Source organism: Lactuca sativa, chromosome 8 (genome assembly GCF_002870075.4).
Source record: "Lactuca sativa cultivar Salinas chromosome 8, Lsat_Salinas_v11, whole genome shotgun sequence".
Lineage (NCBI taxonomy): Eukaryota > Viridiplantae > Streptophyta > Magnoliopsida > Asterales > Asteraceae > Lactuca > Lactuca sativa.
Genome location: NC_056630.2, coordinates 91,014,764 through 91,031,100, shown reverse-complemented (window position 1 = coordinate 91,031,100; position 16,337 = coordinate 91,014,764). Strand labels below are relative to the sequence as shown.

Sequence of the window (16,337 nt, the reverse complement as noted above, 5' to 3'; positions counted from 1 at the left end):
CATGGCCGCACACAAGTGCTGGCAGCACACTAGGCCGCACACCTGGCCGCACACACACATATAGTGTGTATTTTGGCCATACACTCCTTTGTAAAGCCTTATACCCCTTCATACAATCATATATGGTTGTAACACTTCAATATAAGTGTTTACTAGTCCCTAAGGTGGTCCCAATTCATTAATTAGTTGTTCATAACACTAATTATATTCATATATGTGTCAATATATGCAAGATAGGATTCGCGTGTGTACTCAAGCCACCACTTGATACTTAGCAACTGATCCAACATTTTCATCAGGACCACTCACAACAGGTGAGTGCATACCCCTTAATTAATGTTTTAAACTACTTTTAAATGTTTTATGAGGGGGGGGGGATACAAGTAGAATTATGTTAGTTATTATATCAATCACATGTGATTAATATGCAGCATTCAAATGATTTACTACACATTAGCCGTTTTACCAAACAGTTTCCTTCAAATGATTTTTATAAACATTTTATATGTTTTAAACTCCTTATTACACCGTACATTTTACTCTGTATATCACATTTCAAACTTATTTACAATTGTGTTTCAAACAAATGTTTCCTTATACTTAAACTGTTTTATCAAACCCATGCCTTCAAAACTATTTTATAGGTTGACATCGAGTCGATCTTTTCTGAAGATAATATTTATGTCCAAATGTTTTACAAAACTTATTTATGCTTTTATATTATAAATTGCATGCCTCTATATGTATAGTTATATAAGAAATGTTTAAAAGACTTAGGAAGGCTATCCACCCTATTTCCTTTTCGCGCTTGAGATGTGGTTTGGTGGGATATCGGGTACTCGTCCGAAGGTCGTTTAAATATTAGTTATATATCATGTGTACATATATAGTCATAAAAGGTCCTTCCAGTTCATCCCATGCCCTTGGGTAGCAAGGGTTTACATCCATGTCCATACGTACTAGTTAGATTACTACTAAACTACCATATGGGTAGTTTAGGAAGATACTAGAACTATTACTAGAACGCCACATCATACTATGAGTCAGTTCATTCATGAGTCAATACTTTCTAGAACATTACAGTACATTACATATACTACGATACTAGGAACAGAACATATACGACGATACTAGAACGATTACATTACTATACTTGCTAGATAGAGAAAGAACACACATTACAGCTAGCACACGTCGAACATTTCCGTACATTACACTTACATTAATACGTTCATAAAATTGTGATCCACTGTATCGGAGCATGCCTTAAATGTCATGGCCCGAGTTGTAGCCAGAGTCTCTTGAAGGGAGAGCGTGAGCTTGCGTATAGATCTATACTGGATTGACTATCCTACACCTTGCTGCTAGCTACAGCCGGACCTGCAGGTCTGCGGGTGCCAAACGTCATTCCGTTATTACGACCAGTCGTATGTCGTTGTTACCAGTCGATAGTATGGTGCAATTAATCACATGATGCCTTAATATAAATCCGGTTTAAGGTAGTTAGTACAGCAGTAGTTCTTATAGCGCTACGTTTTAGTACTACATTAATTTTCCCTGTACATATATTTAGTGATCTTTTCACTTAAACTATAAATATAAAAACTATATTTTGATAATGATAGTTACACTTGGGAAAATTACACACTTTTACAAGAAATGAACATATAGAACAGTTAAGTCTTGGTAGAAGACTACATAGATATCAGTTAATTCTTGGTAGAAGACTCCCTGTTATAATAGTAGGAATCATAGGGATTTCTAGGGTTTTTCAAACATTTACAGTTGTTTTACAAATATTTTCATACTTACAGTTCATCTACATTTTTATACTTACAGTTCATATACAAATTTTTACATACAAATTCTTACATACAAATTAAGACACTAAATACTTATGATCTCACCAACTTTAAAGCTGATACTCGCTTTCAAAATTACTTGTATCCTCAGGTCATCATAGACAGGTACCGATGCAAGGAGAAAGGAAGATGGAGCTTGTTCAAGACTCATCTTTCATTTTGATTTATGCTTTAGTGTTTATCAAAATTTGACAGAACACACTTGTATAATAATTATATTATTAATGCAATTGATGATGTTGTTGCTTGTTTACTACTTTACATTGTTGTGATATTGTACATGACGTCCTCCGCCCCAGAACGTTTCCGCCGTTCTTGGTTTTGGGGTGTGACAGCTTTATACTGTCTAAAATCGGTAATGGAATGATGTACTACGAAATACCACATTTAAAATCATTGTGTCGTTTCATTTCAATTTATGCACTTGATATCATCTTCAAAGAATATGAACGAGACAAAGTTTGGATTCGTTTATGAAAACTGTGAATATCAAGTACGTACAAGTTATGGGCCGCCATGTGCGCATGAACAATCTATATAAAAAAACTCATTGTATACCGCTTCATTCAGTCGATAAATTTTGGAAAAAAACTTGATTTATTATAATGCAAATCGTTAGAAGATGACGATTTGGGTTGTGATGTTGAGGTAAATATGTTTAATGTTCTAGTCAAAAAACAATCAAGACCTGTTAAGTTAAGTTTAGCAAGGAAGTTACTAAACTTAATCACATCGTCAACAACTTCGGTTTGTGAACCTGCTACTCACAAAACTACTTGTGAGCACCCCTCCTTAAAGAAGAAACTTTTCAGGAAAACTCTATCGATTTAAACTAGGACCCACCACCTCAAGATCCACTAACTTAAGATCAACCAACTCAAGAGCCACCAACTCAATATCCCTCTAGATGTAGCCTTTCTACTTATACACATGATTATATGAGGTCTATTTTTTTTTTTTATCTAAACTAGGAATCGGATATGCACAACACGTACTCGTTCCGAGAACATCCAATGTTCAGCTCAACCTTTAATCATGAACAGTCGATGTGTAACTCATACTTCAACCAAGAACAAATAATGTATAATTTAGATCCACTTATAAATGAAATTCTAAATGAATTTCATCCATATGTCACAAACATACAAAATGTGATGGGAGATGGAAATTGTGGATTTTGTGCAATAGTTGTGTGTCTCGGTTATAGTGAAGATAATTGGCATCAAATTGGTTTAGAGTTACAGAATGAGTTGTTAGCGTACCCAACTGAGTACACAAATTTTTTATTACGGTTTAAACACCATAAATCACTCATTTAATTTCAATGGATCACGTTTCGTACCAAAAGATCGCTGGTTGATTATGCTAGTCACTAGTTTTCTCATTGCTAACAAGTACGATGTAATAGTTCATTTTCTAAGAAATGATAGTCCGTCAACATGTTTTCCACTTTGGTTTGGTCCCCAAGACATCTAAACTCATAGAGCTGTTGTTATTGCTTTTGTTGGAGGTAATCACTATGTGAAGGTTGATTTACAAGGAACATATCTAATGCCTACTATTTTGTCACTTTGGCATTACAACAGATCATCACGATTTGCTAGATGGGAAACTCTTTATGTTGCTCGACTGAATTCTTACATTTCTCCATTTGCAACACATAGTAATTGTAATAATTCTACAGTTATAATATCTGATAATTAATAAAATAAAGTTTATGTTTTATTATTTATACTTATTTAGATCTCTATATAAAAATTTGTGGTAATATATATATATATATATATATATATATATATATATATATATATATATATATATATATATATATATATAAATTGGAGTTTTAAAAAGTATAAGGTTTGATTTGAAAATCAAATATATATATATATATATATATATATATATATATATATATATATATATAAACTAAAGTTTTAAAAAGTATAAGGTTTGATTTGAAAATCAAATATAAATATATGATATTTAATGTAAATTGAAAAGTAATGAATTTGTATAAATTCAATATAATATATTAAAATGACATATCATTAATGATATTTAATGTAAATTGAAAAGTAACATTTCAAGAATTTGGATAAATTTAATATAATATATTAGTTTATGAGACAAATTTAATATAATATATTAAAATGACATATATCATTCAATCAAGTCATGTGTGTATATGGAATTGAATTCGTGGCTTTAGAATTACCCAAGAAAAGGAGCAAGTGTTGTGTCAATCAAGCCTTTATCAACACAAAAGAGAGAGGATGAGTAACAACGGTACTTAAAGGGATACAATTAGCAATTGTCTTAATCAAACACCTACTATATTAATTATTGATTAGCAACATTTGTGGATCAAAATTATTGCATTTCTTAATATAAAACAAAATGCATTATTATTTTGACATTATAATCTAAAAGATATTTTTTTAATAAATTGAGATCATAAAAGTATGCTGAGTAGGTTCAATATAATAGTTTATATAGACAGGTAATAAGGTAATGAAAATTCTATGAAAAAGTTGGCCATACAGTCGTTATCTTTATCAAAAAGTTAGTTATCTTTCTAACAACCTAAATGTCATTTTAACAACCTAAAATAACAGAAAATCATCTTCTTTTTTGGAGAGAGAAAGTATGAGGAAAAAGGGGTCATAATCAAACCAAATAGCTACCTAAATGTCACTTTTATACTTTCTAGTCAAAGTCAAACCATACATCCTTAAAAAAACAAAAACAAAAAAGAAAAAGCAAGCAATTAACAATACAGTCAACATTCTACAACACCATTGGCATTTATTCTGTCTCTTTCTCTCTTTTACCCTTTTATTTCCAACTTTTTTTTATTATATACACTCAAAACTCCAGACAAAAAATGGTCTAATTACGTTTTCGCCCTCCTCCTCCTCTTCTTCTAGAATTATTATTATTATTAGTCTTGGGGCTTGACTGATTTGGTTGAACAGGCAAAAGTGTTCCCCCTTTAATCTCCTCTCTATCACTTGATGTTGCCAGTGTTCTTTGAGCTTCTATATAAATTTTCAAGTCTCTTATCTGTTCTTCAAGATCAACTATTTTCTCTTCCTTTGATTTCAATGATGCAATTTCCCTAAAACCACAAATCACAGGTATAAGTACAAATACAAATATATATATAGATATAGATATAGATATAGATACAAGTAAGAACCTGTCTTGGACTTCCTTGCATTTTCTCTTGAGATTTTCTTGCTCTTTTGCAAGATCTTCATTAATCTACCAATAAGGAAAAAAATGAAAGTTAATTGATTTAATAGAAAAGAAATGAAAGTAGGATGCTATAATAAGAAACTAACAAGTGAAACAGATTTTGTCTCTTTAGCAACTTGTTCCAGTTTATGTTGAATTTCATGTGTCTTTTCAGCTTCAGCTTTCTGTATCGCTTCACCTATCAATATCTCCTTTCGACTTTTTGCCTCAGCAAGCAACGTTTCATAATGCTGGAAAAAAAATATTATATATTCACTAATTCATAATTTATATTTTATACAAAAAAAAAAAAAAAAAAAAGAGACTTACTTGTCGTTGAGTCTCCATCTGGGTTGCAAGAAGAAAGTTGTATTCATCTACAATCTGTTTTTTTTTTTTTTTCAAATAAAGAACAAATTAAATGAGAAAAATATCTAGCAACTTTATAAAAAATATATCTATATAAAGTTACCGCATCAACTTTGGTGCTAAAAAGTGCTCCATCAACTTCGTCATCTTCTTTATCACCACATTCCCCTTCAAGTGATTCACATTGATGATTTGTTGCAATTGATTTGCTACCAATTTTTGATTGATTTAATCGGTGAACATATTTATCACCAACATAATCCCAAATCTGCTGTGTTTCTAGTTCAAGTGAATAGCTATGTTGAGCATGACGAAAATGCTCAATAGCATGTCCTTTTTCATACCTTCACACATTAATACATATTACTATATTACGACATTATACTTCCAATTTGTTTCTTATTAGGACATTATATTTTGAAAACTTATGCTTTGTATTTAGATAACATTGCTATAATTGGGAAGGTTTTACAAAGTGTAATAATGCTCTAATAACAGGAAATTAGGAGTAATATGTTACCTTCCACATCCTACAAAACTACATATCAGACAAACCCATGGATTGCTAGATGTTCCACAAACTGCACAAGTTGGTTTTCCATCCTGTTGTTGACAAAGTCTACAGACCTAACAACAAACACAATTTTAACTTTTTGTTAATTTCATTAACTTGATGAAGAGGAGAAAAGCTGATAAAAGTATATAAGAGGCATGTTTTTCTATAATCTAATCATTCTTGCAGAGTTTGTTATATATCTTCTTCAGATCAAGACTCTTTAGAGTTACCATTAGAGCTGAAGATACTCAAAACCTATAATCTAATAAGAGTATTTCACATTACAAAGGTTAATTCATGTGGAGGAGATTGTGTGAAAATGAACTAGTTAGAAGCCAACATATCAATACTTCTAAGTTCTAACATATGTGCCCGAAGAATTGTGTGAAATATCAATAAATAGAATGAATCACCAAGGGTATAATTATAATGGAGCCAACCTGGCAAGACCAGAAGGGCCACTTTGTAATGCAAGAACATTGAAATGAATGGTCGCACACTGTAATCTTTATTGCACTTGTGTCATGATCCAATCTCTCTACCATTTGAAGAATAATTGAAATATATCATCAGTGAATCCCATGTGCACACACAAAGATATAGGTATAATAAAATCTGTGACGATTTAACAGCAGCTTACCTAAGCAAACAGGACAAGTAGGCAATTCTGTATACCCTGGCTGAGGGATGCTAGCGATCTCTGATGAATCTGTGTATTCCACTAATTGAGCGAAGTAGACATGGCAAACCTCAGTCTGAAAGTTAAACAAAACGAAAATGATCCAAAATCAATCAATTAGAAGTGCATCTATGGATATGTAAAGACTCTATACATATGGCAAGTCAACGTGATGATTTAACACGCAAATCACTCGAACGTACTTCAAATCAAATAATCTCTCAAATGAGAGAAAACAAGATCAAGAATACCTCAGAAGGACCAAACCGCTTTCCGTTGTAACTACAACAGAATCCATCAGCAGCCGCTTGATTCACCAGCTTAATAAGCACGCTATACCGTTCTTCCACCGCATCATTTCTTCAAACATCGCAAAACGCACACGAAATTCAATCCACAACTGAAAACAAAAAACAAATTACAAGAAAAATATCCGGATGTAATCGAGGCAATACCTGATGAAACAGAGATCGGTGAAGTACTCGACGTGAGAGCCACAGAAAGTGATGAACTCTTCAGGCGAAAGGTAGTTAGGTACAGCAACGATAAACGCAAGTGTGGTGCGTGTAGTGACGTTGAACAACGTCATAGTCGGGGAGGAGCTGAAGGTTGGTAGATTGCGGAAGAGGTGGACTACACCTTTGAGTTCAGTAGGACTGAACAAGTTTTTCTTAGACTTAGGGTTTGAGCCTCCGGCGACGGCGGATTTGGTGCCGGATGTAGCGGCACCACCGCCGAACTGCGTCGCAAACGGCGGTTGGGAGGTATCAACTGTGTGAATTCGGAGAGCGAACATTCTATTCTTCCTCTAACAAAATCGATGGGTCTGTTGGCGGGCAAACCGGGAGAAGAAATGGGCTTAACGGAAAATCATCCACCATTGGCTTTTTATATAAGAGAAAACCAAAAAATAAAATAAATATATATATATTTTTTATTTTTTTAACTTTTCTTTTTCTTTGCATAAAAACATGTTACTTAAGAAGGTGGTTTTTTTCATTTTGTAAATTTTTTTCTGAGAGGGTTATATATATATATATATATATATATATATATATATATATATATATATATATATATATATATATATATATATATATATATATATATATATATATATATATTTCATCACTAATTTGAATAAAATATATATTTGTATTATAACTTTATTTGAATTTTAATAAATTCTCCATAAATGTAATTACATATTTTTCTTTTCCATTTTCTGTTTTACATGAGTATATGTTATTCAAATCATTTTTTTTATTAAACCATACCCTTTTATTATTGCATGTGGGTGTGGATTTAATTACTATTTGACAAATAAGGACATCCGAATTCATTTCATTAAGTAAGCTAACTTAAAAGGGACGACATGTTTCATTTAATGATTTTCAATCATCAAATCGTAATTTTGTTGAATTCCAACTATTCATATTTTTTTTCTTTATTTTGTTATATACCATTTTAAAAAATAAATAAATCATATAGTCGGCTACAACAACATGTTTTGTCTCTGCGATTCACAAAATTATAATGGTTGAGAAGTAATATGGTTTATATTTTTTAAAACACTATGTCTTTTAGAATTTGATTATTTTGATATCAATTATTGATAGTTTCTTAATTTCTATATATAATATGTTTTTAATCAAATCGATGAAAGTCTAACAATCTTTGATAAGTTAGATCATTTTCTTTCCTTACATCATGTTATTTATCATTTTAAAATCCGATGTATCTTTGAAGATATATTTTAAGTGAAATTCTTGAGAGTCAAATCGAATGACTGAATTTATCATCTTTCATTGCATCAATTCCTAAAGATGTCTTCAAAGATATACTTTTAGTAGTAAATTTAAAAGTCAATAAACTAATATTTTTATCATATTTTCGCCGGACTAAGTTACATGTGTACATAAACTGAATTTATCACATTACATCCTCTTCTTTCTTAATCAATTCTCGCAATTTCTTCCAATATACTTTTTAATGAAATCCTTCAATGTCAATAAATTCGAACATTTATGAATTTTCGTGAGTACATATTAATGAAACCTTAAATGCCAACATGCTTATGAATGACACAAAGATCGTACTCATTTCATGTTTGAAGGAATTGTGAAGCTTATTTGCTCCATATGGTAACTCTTTTATTTTTGGATTTGTCAAATTTTTGTTATCATAGCCAAATCTTCCTGTTTTTAGTAATTTATCTTGTAGTTTCGAGTTATCTTTATATATGTTAAAGATGTGTTTAGGGCTCCCTTTTTGTAAAGTTTGGGGTGTGATAATGGCTTCTTTTAGCATGATATTTACTTACGTATCATAATTGCAACAAACAATTCCACAAAGATATCCTTCCTAGATGACACAATGATCTTCGTTTCAACAAAATTCCATTTTCACATGTGAGTATCATTCATCATTAATATTTATTCTTTTGTTTCAAGTGTCATCTAGTTCATTTCTTCATTAGTTTAATCAATCACCCATGATTTATTTCTACAAAAAAAAATCTATATTATCTATTTATCTTTATCGTGATATTGATTAATCAAATTCAGAAAACGGTTGTAATAAAATATAATTCAAGAGACAGTGTTTGAAGACTGAAGTTGTAAGTTGTTTGAGTATTTTATAGATTCTCATTATTTAATGAATTAATGGATAAAACCAAAGAAAACATTAATTTTTTTTTTATTTTTTATTTTTTATTTTTTTAAGTTGAAGCGAAAATAACATGGTTTTGTGTATACATTGAACGATAAAGAACTTCTACATTTTTTTTATATGAAGCTCAATACATATCGATTGAAGGCAAACAGGCAACAAGCTGCACCGCTAGACCTTTCTGGATAGCAAAACCAATTCTTTTGAAAACTACATTTGTGGATATAGGAGATATGACATTAGAATGCATGACCCGTTGGACTCTATTAAGGAGCTCCACCGCCTCTGGTGCGAGAAAACCAAATGTATCGAATGCAAAAGGAACAAACACATGTTGATTTGCTATACATGCATTCTCGTGCTTTACCACTTTGCACACAGCGGCTTTCAAAGTGGCATGCCCAGCTGTGAAACTCCTGCTCCCCAAACCAACGAGAGGAGAGACCCCAGTAAGATCCACACACGCATGCTTCCCTCCTATCCATCCAAAGACCAAAATGTCAGCCGGTCTAAGTGTGGACCTTCCATCCTGTGGGTCCGTCAAAAAGTTCACTGACGCTTCTTTCTTCACAGAAATACCAGCACGCCGACAAGCATCAAAGAGAACATCCCGAACCACATCATGTCTATACTTGAAACCAGGGAGTTCTCTACAATGAACCGCGTGTTCCCCAAAGGTATCCAAACATGCATTGCGACAAACTGGACATATCTCCTCAATTGAGAATATGGGAATCATGAGGCGGTAACGAAGGATAGTTCGGTACTCCACAGAAGACATATGTTGGCCAAAACCATCAATAGGGATAGTTAGCAGAAAATCCTGAGCATGAGGCGCCCGTAGACACTCAAAGACTGCTTTCTGTCTGACAGTCATGTCAAAGTCGACTTACATATCTTGGAAGTTAAAATAACACGATTTACTTTTTCATCAACTATAATAATATTTTTTTTTCTAGACATGTTATTAATAAAATCATTTAGAATAATAATATATAATACAACAATTATCTTTTCCTTTTTTTTGAATTATTAATAATGAAAAAATGACAAAAGAATATAATTTCTGCAAATAACCCAAAATTGATTACCAATCTCCTAAATAATCTCTATCCAAACTATTATTGCGATTTCACATAATCATCAGTTCCATAACGCACACCCAAACGTCTCTTAAATAGGGAACTAAAATATCACTTAAAACATGTTTTAGACCAAAATTTATTTCATAAAAATATTTTGTAATTTCCGCCATTCAAATTAAAATCTTATTGGTAAAATAATTGCTAACATGTTTATTGTAAGTTTAATTTAAAAGACGGATTTTTATGATATGAGAACTCTTTAGGGGGGTTTTGTAAATTGTGAGATGCAGAAAACCATTATAACCCAATGAAAAGATGGAAGAATGATTCAGACTTCAGAGGTTTAAGTAAACAAGTAACAGTCTATTTTAGTCTCTCTCTCTCTCTCTCTCTCTCTCTCTCTCTCTCTCTCCTACGCGGTTTCAACTCTCTCCCAAATCCCAATTGCTAAGCGTTCGCAATCGCTGCTTTCAGTTGTCATGTATCGGAGCTTCTTCATCCATTTTAATCGATCAAATTTCTCCAAGAATTAATCGGTGCCTGTTTATCATCAGTCTCTGTAATCTGTATGCATTCTATCGATTTGTGTTTATCATTCAGATTTCATTTCCTGGATCAATTTATAATGATCGATCGTAACTTTGGAAGCAAAAACGATCTTTACAACATCAATTTTGTTGAATTTAGCGAATATAGTAACGATCAGCTGTATCAACTAGAAAATTTTCCTATAGACGCTATATTCGCTCTCATAGCATATCGTAGTTTCATCTCGAACGATTTTAGTTTGTTAACAACAGAACGATTAATTCATTATGGTGATTTTAGATTTTCCCTCCGAATTTTGTGCACCAACGCTTTTAAATCTTCGATGATGGAAATGAATCAATGATAATATGTTATTAGATTTTTTAATTTTTATCGATTACTTTCAACACTATTCATTAATCTTTTCTGCAGTTTTGAGGTTTGAAACCAGAGCTCGTGTTTCTTTGTATGGGTTCAAGCAGTTTCAGAAAGGCAATTGGTGTGGTTAAAGACCAAACAAGCATAAGCATAGCCAAGGTTTCTGGCAATATCGCAAGGGATGTTGAGGTGCTTATAGTAAAGGCAACAGGCCACAACAATGAACCACCTGAAGAGAAATACACAAGGGAGATCCTTAACCTTACGTTTTACTCTACAAGTTATGTAAATGCCTGCATTTGCACTATTTCTAAACGATTGAGTAAAACACATGATTGGATTGTGGCATTGAAGGTCTTGATGCTTATACACAGATTGTTAGATGATGGGGAGCCTGGATTTGGTGAAGAGATGATTCATGTAAACCGAAACAGGACAAGGGTTTTGAATATGTCTGATTTTCATGATTTGGTTCACTCAAATTCATGGGAGCATTCAGGTTTTGTGAAAACTTATGCTTTGTATCTCACTCGAAAGCTTGAATTCATGGCATTTGACCAAAGTATTGCAAACAATAGTTCACATTTTGAGAAGGTTTTGGAGAGATTGCATCATTTGCTTCGTGTTCTTGATCGGGTTTTATCGTGTAGGCCAACTGGTGATGCGAAAAGTTCTAGGATTGTGATTATTGCACTACACCTTGTTTTGAAGGAAAGTTTTAGGGTTTATGAGAATGTATGTGAAATGATTGAAGTTTTGCTTCAAGGATTTTCAGAAATGGAGTATGATATTGGTGTGAAGGCTTTTGATCAATTTGTTTATGCAGCTAAAATGAGCGATGAACTTGTGGGGTTTTACAACTGGTGTGAGGACATAGGTGTTGCTAGATCATCAGAGTTCCCAAATGTGCAAAAGATTACAGATGAGATTTTGGGTTCACTAGAGACATTTTTAAGTGAAAGAAAGATTGTGTATGATAATGGAAAAATAGATGACATAAAGGCAGTTCCTCTTCCTCCACCGGAAAGTCACAACAAACCACCACCTGCCGCCATGCCAACTGAAGACCTTCTGAATCTAAAGGATGATGCTAATGGAAGATTACAATCAGTTACCCAAGAAGACCCTTTTGCAGCATCACTCAGAGTTTTACCTCCTTTATACATGTGGAAGCAATATGGATGAATTACAAAAATTATGTTGTATAAATTAACCTGAAATTACAAAGTTAAACAGGAGAAAGACATACATATGAACAAAAAACCAACTTAGCATCTCAAAAAATGGTAAAATAAATCATCATCACTACCAAAAAAAAAAAAATTGGAATTTTTTGATGAGTTAATTTAATACCAAAGCTGCAGCCTTCTTCAATGCTTCACATGCTTTTTCCAGATCAGATTCTGTATGAGCAGCTGAGACATACATTCTGATCCCCACAGGCAGCTTGCATTTATCCACCATTGATCGTTTAGAAGTTGTTACAAACACCGAGTGTTCCTTCAATACCTGTAGTTACTTATTCCATTCGTTATTCAACAACCAAAAGGGTAAAATGGTCATTTACAAGAGACTTACACAATCAGCAAGATCTTGGAGTAATTGAAGATCACTCTTCACAGACCCTGTGGATTTTTTTAGTTTGAGGAAAACAAGAGGTGACATTACATCACTTGTAAGTTCCAACCCTTGTATATCTGACAATCCTGTAATATTCATAAGACAAGACATCTGAATAATATGAAAATACTGTAATTTTCATAAAATAAAATTGGGAGACAAACAAATTACAAATTACAAATTACAAATTACAAACCTGTGGTTAATATTTTAGAATTATCTCTTAAGTTTGTTATGAGTTGAGGGTTTTCCTGTATGACATCAATAGCAGAAATTGCAGCACTTGCTAAGTATGGGGGAAGAGATGCAGAAAACACATACCCAGAGCTGCTCAGCCTCTACACAAACATGAACAATCTACTTTACATTTATTAACCTATAATACCAAAATACCTAATTTTCCACAAATACAATCATTGTATTTTATAAAGAAAATGTAAGTATATTGGTATTATGAGTTGTACATACTTGGTGATCAATAACTCGGTGACTTCCTGTGCAGAAACCACCTTCTGAGGCCAATGCATGTCCCATTGCAGCAATTATTATATCTATCTTATCAATCTCAACATTAAAGTGTTCTGTTAAACCTCTACCAGATTTACCAAGAACACCAAAAGAGTTGCTTTCATCTAACAAAACACGAAATTTATACTTCTCCTTAAGTTGAATAATCTCATCTAGTGGAGCGATTTGACCTGAATTCTGAACATTTTAACAACATATATATTAAACACCATAATGATAACAACAAGATCCTCTCTCTTTCTTTTTTTAAAGTGTAAACTCTTATTCATATATGAAACCATAACTTATAAATAACTAAAAAAATAAAATAAAATACCTGGTATACAGCTTCCACAACAATGTAACGTCTAAGTTTCTTAGCTCGTTTGTTGTCTTGAGTAACTTTCTCTAATGTACTTTCTAAAGACTGCATATCGTTGTGTTTAAAATACACAATTGTGCTTCTTGACAAGTATAATCCATTTTGTATCCCCCAATGAACACCTTCATCTCTACAACACACGACTTAATCAGTTAAGCTATATATTTCTTACTTCATATAGAAAGAACAACTTAATAGAGAAAAAGTCAGGGAAATCATTAACTCCTAACTTCATACAAATAACATAGACCAAAATTTTATATATATACTTACACAATAATGATATCTCCTTTCTTACAAAATGCTGGAATTGCACTGAACATAGTTGAGAGTCCATAAGAGTAGAGGATGGAATCAGGAGTTCCCAAAAACTTTGCTATTCTGGTTTCGCAGTCAAGATGAACATCTAGATAAGGTCAAAAAGTCAAAAGAGAGAGAGAGTCTGATGTGTATAAAATTTAGTTAAATAAAAAAAAGAAGATTTTTTTGTTTTGGGAATCAGGAGTGATGGGTTTTGTACCAATGGTTCCATAAAATTGACGAGGACCACAAGATCCAACACCATATTTCTCCAGTGAAGAAGTACATGATTCCTGTGATATTTAATTTATATATATAGGGTTAAATGCAAGAAATAGCAATGCATTTTTATTTATTTGTTTATTATAGCATCATACTTTCATTTCTTTCTATTGTAGTATTCTACTTATGAAAAAATACAAAGCAATTTTAATTGCCATAATTGGGTAGATGTCTAAAGTACAATATCCTAATATCAAAAAATTGGTAGACTTTTCAAAGTGTGTTGATAAGAACTAAAAAAAAATAGAAAATAAAACGTTGTAATCAGAAAAAATGGAAGTAGAATACTATTTCTTACAAGTAACTTGTCATGTCCCATTAATCCAAGGTAATTTGCTGAAGCAAAATTAATCACTTTTCTGCCATTAATGATTGTATGTGGTCCTGCAGCACTGTAAATAGTTCAAATATTACAATCATTGATGCATAATGCATGTTTTGTACTTTGTATGCGAGTGTGTGTATAGTTAGCATATTAAATAGAAAGTAAATGGTGCAAACAAATTGCATAAAGTCAAGCTTATGATTTATCATATCTAAAATCAGGGTTAAGTGCAACAAATAGCAATATACTTTCATTTCTTCCTATTACAACATTTGTACTTGAAAAATCCATATACAAAAAATTGAATGTACAATGCTATAATTGGATAGATTTTTATAAAGTATGATGCTTTTTACTAAGAAATTAAATTGAAACTATAATGTTGTAATAGAAAGAAATAAAAGCAGGATGCTATAATATATATATATATATATATATATATATATATATATATATATATATATATATATATATAGAGAGAGAGAGAGAGAGAGAGAGAGACCTTAAGAGTACTGGAACTTCTCTTTTCATCTCATCTGTTACAGGTGGAATAAGAGACTCTGGTACCCATTCATCACATAACTCATCTATCTCCTACAAACATCACAGAGAGTAAACCGATTAAAAGTCAAAATTAAACTTCAAGTTGCAGAAAAAGTCAAACCTTGGTCGTTAAAGGGCGTTTAGGTGGCTTGTAACTCTTCTGAGAGAGTAAAAATAATATAACTACTAAGAGTAGACCTTCCACAAACAGATGACCTATAAGTCAACATAAAAGAAAAAGTCAACCTCAGTATCAAAAGCCTATTGGTATCTATTGACAAAGACTTATATATAGTTATGTTTCATGAAAAACATACCTCCTATATGGACTCCAAAAACAACAGCTCGAGCAAAAGGTGCGTCATATGCAAATGTGATCAATTCGGATGCATTTTTCAAATGATCCATGAACCCAGTTGGAACATAACTTAATAAATCCATATGTACCTAAGGATAGTGTTTAAACAAAGCATGATAGTTAGTTAGTATACAGATCATAAGTGAAAGAATCATAGTTTTACCCGATTTTGTTTGAATTCAATATACTTATATGTTTGACATTCAAAGCGAAAGCATCAAACTAACAAAGAACACAGAGAATATTAGCTCAATTCCTAAAAGAAATAGGAATAGAAAGAATTGAAGTGGATTAAGCTGCGCGACTTCACACTTGTTTAGCAACCGTAATACTAATAGTCATGATTGATATTGAAAGTTCAGAAGTATGCGAGTAACCTTAGTAGGTGTCGAATCGATGGAAGGTTAATTTAGATCCGTTGGTGTCTTGGTGACTGTGTGCTTCGATGGTGAACTTTCAGTTCATAAGGAGATTTAGAAATTCAGGAACCCTAATCTGAAGATGCGGAATGATTGAGTGGAGGAAGGAATGGCGTTTGATGGGTCAAATACGGCGACACCACAGAGTTTACAGATCTTCGATTCTTATTTGGTCTTTTGTGAGCTTTTCCGTTTTCAAAAGGGACTGCGAAAGTGACAACGTAAAAAAAT

At 32.3% G+C, this 16,337-nt stretch overlaps 3 protein-coding genes across 9 annotated transcripts; 1 reads left to right on the top strand and 2 right to left on the bottom strand.

The window, feature by feature from the left end:
• Positions 1-4,546: 4,546 nt before the first annotated feature.
• On the bottom strand, positions 4,547-7,584 carry LOC111878256 (BRAP2 RING ZnF UBP domain-containing protein 1). Its single transcript, XM_052766853.1, has 10 exons — positions 7,162-7,584; positions 6,958-7,066; positions 6,668-6,782; positions 6,468-6,565; positions 5,992-6,098; positions 5,575-5,815; positions 5,433-5,486; positions 5,210-5,353; positions 5,065-5,129; positions 4,547-4,983 (listed from the first exon to the last, which is right to left on the bottom strand). Exons 1-10 carry the CDS (start codon positions 7,500-7,502, stop codon positions 4,755-4,757), a joined length of 1,503 nt encoding a protein of 500 aa, XP_052622813.1. The 5' UTR covers positions 7,503-7,584; the 3' UTR covers positions 4,547-4,754.
• Positions 7,585-10,787: 3,203 nt separating this feature from the next.
• Positions 10,788-12,727, top strand: LOC111878255 (probable clathrin assembly protein At4g32285). Of its 2 annotated transcripts, none has more exons than XM_023874763.3 (2): positions 10,788-11,000; positions 11,425-12,727. In XM_023874763.3, the coding sequence occupies exon 2, from the start codon at positions 11,461-11,463 to the stop codon at positions 12,553-12,555; it is 1,095 nt and encodes a 364-aa protein (XP_023730531.1). In that variant the 5' UTR covers positions 10,788-11,000; positions 11,425-11,460; the 3' UTR covers positions 12,556-12,727. The 2 variants fall into 2 exon arrangements, with proteins under 2 accessions (XP_023730531.1, XP_023730532.1); XM_023874764.3 differs by having other exon boundaries at positions 10,788-11,030.
• LOC111878254 (long chain base biosynthesis protein 1) lies at positions 12,553-16,337 on the bottom strand. Of its 6 annotated transcripts, XM_023874761.3 has the most exons (13): positions 16,065-16,332; positions 15,851-15,909; positions 15,647-15,776; positions 15,451-15,545; positions 15,289-15,380; positions 14,760-14,853; positions 14,400-14,472; positions 14,153-14,285; positions 13,835-14,009; positions 13,459-13,695; positions 13,187-13,328; positions 12,949-13,076; positions 12,553-12,879 (listed from the first exon to the last, which is right to left on the bottom strand). In XM_023874761.3, the coding sequence occupies exons 3-13, from the start codon at positions 15,768-15,770 to the stop codon at positions 12,712-12,714; spliced, it is 1,461 nt and encodes a 486-aa protein (XP_023730529.1). In that variant the 5' UTR covers positions 15,771-15,776; positions 15,851-15,909; positions 16,065-16,332; the 3' UTR covers positions 12,553-12,711. The 6 variants fall into 6 exon arrangements, 5 of the variants coding, with proteins under 5 accessions (XP_023730529.1, XP_042752841.1, XP_042752840.1 ...); XM_042896907.2 differs by having other exon boundaries at positions 15,851-16,332; XM_042896906.2 differs by having other exon boundaries at positions 15,647-15,909.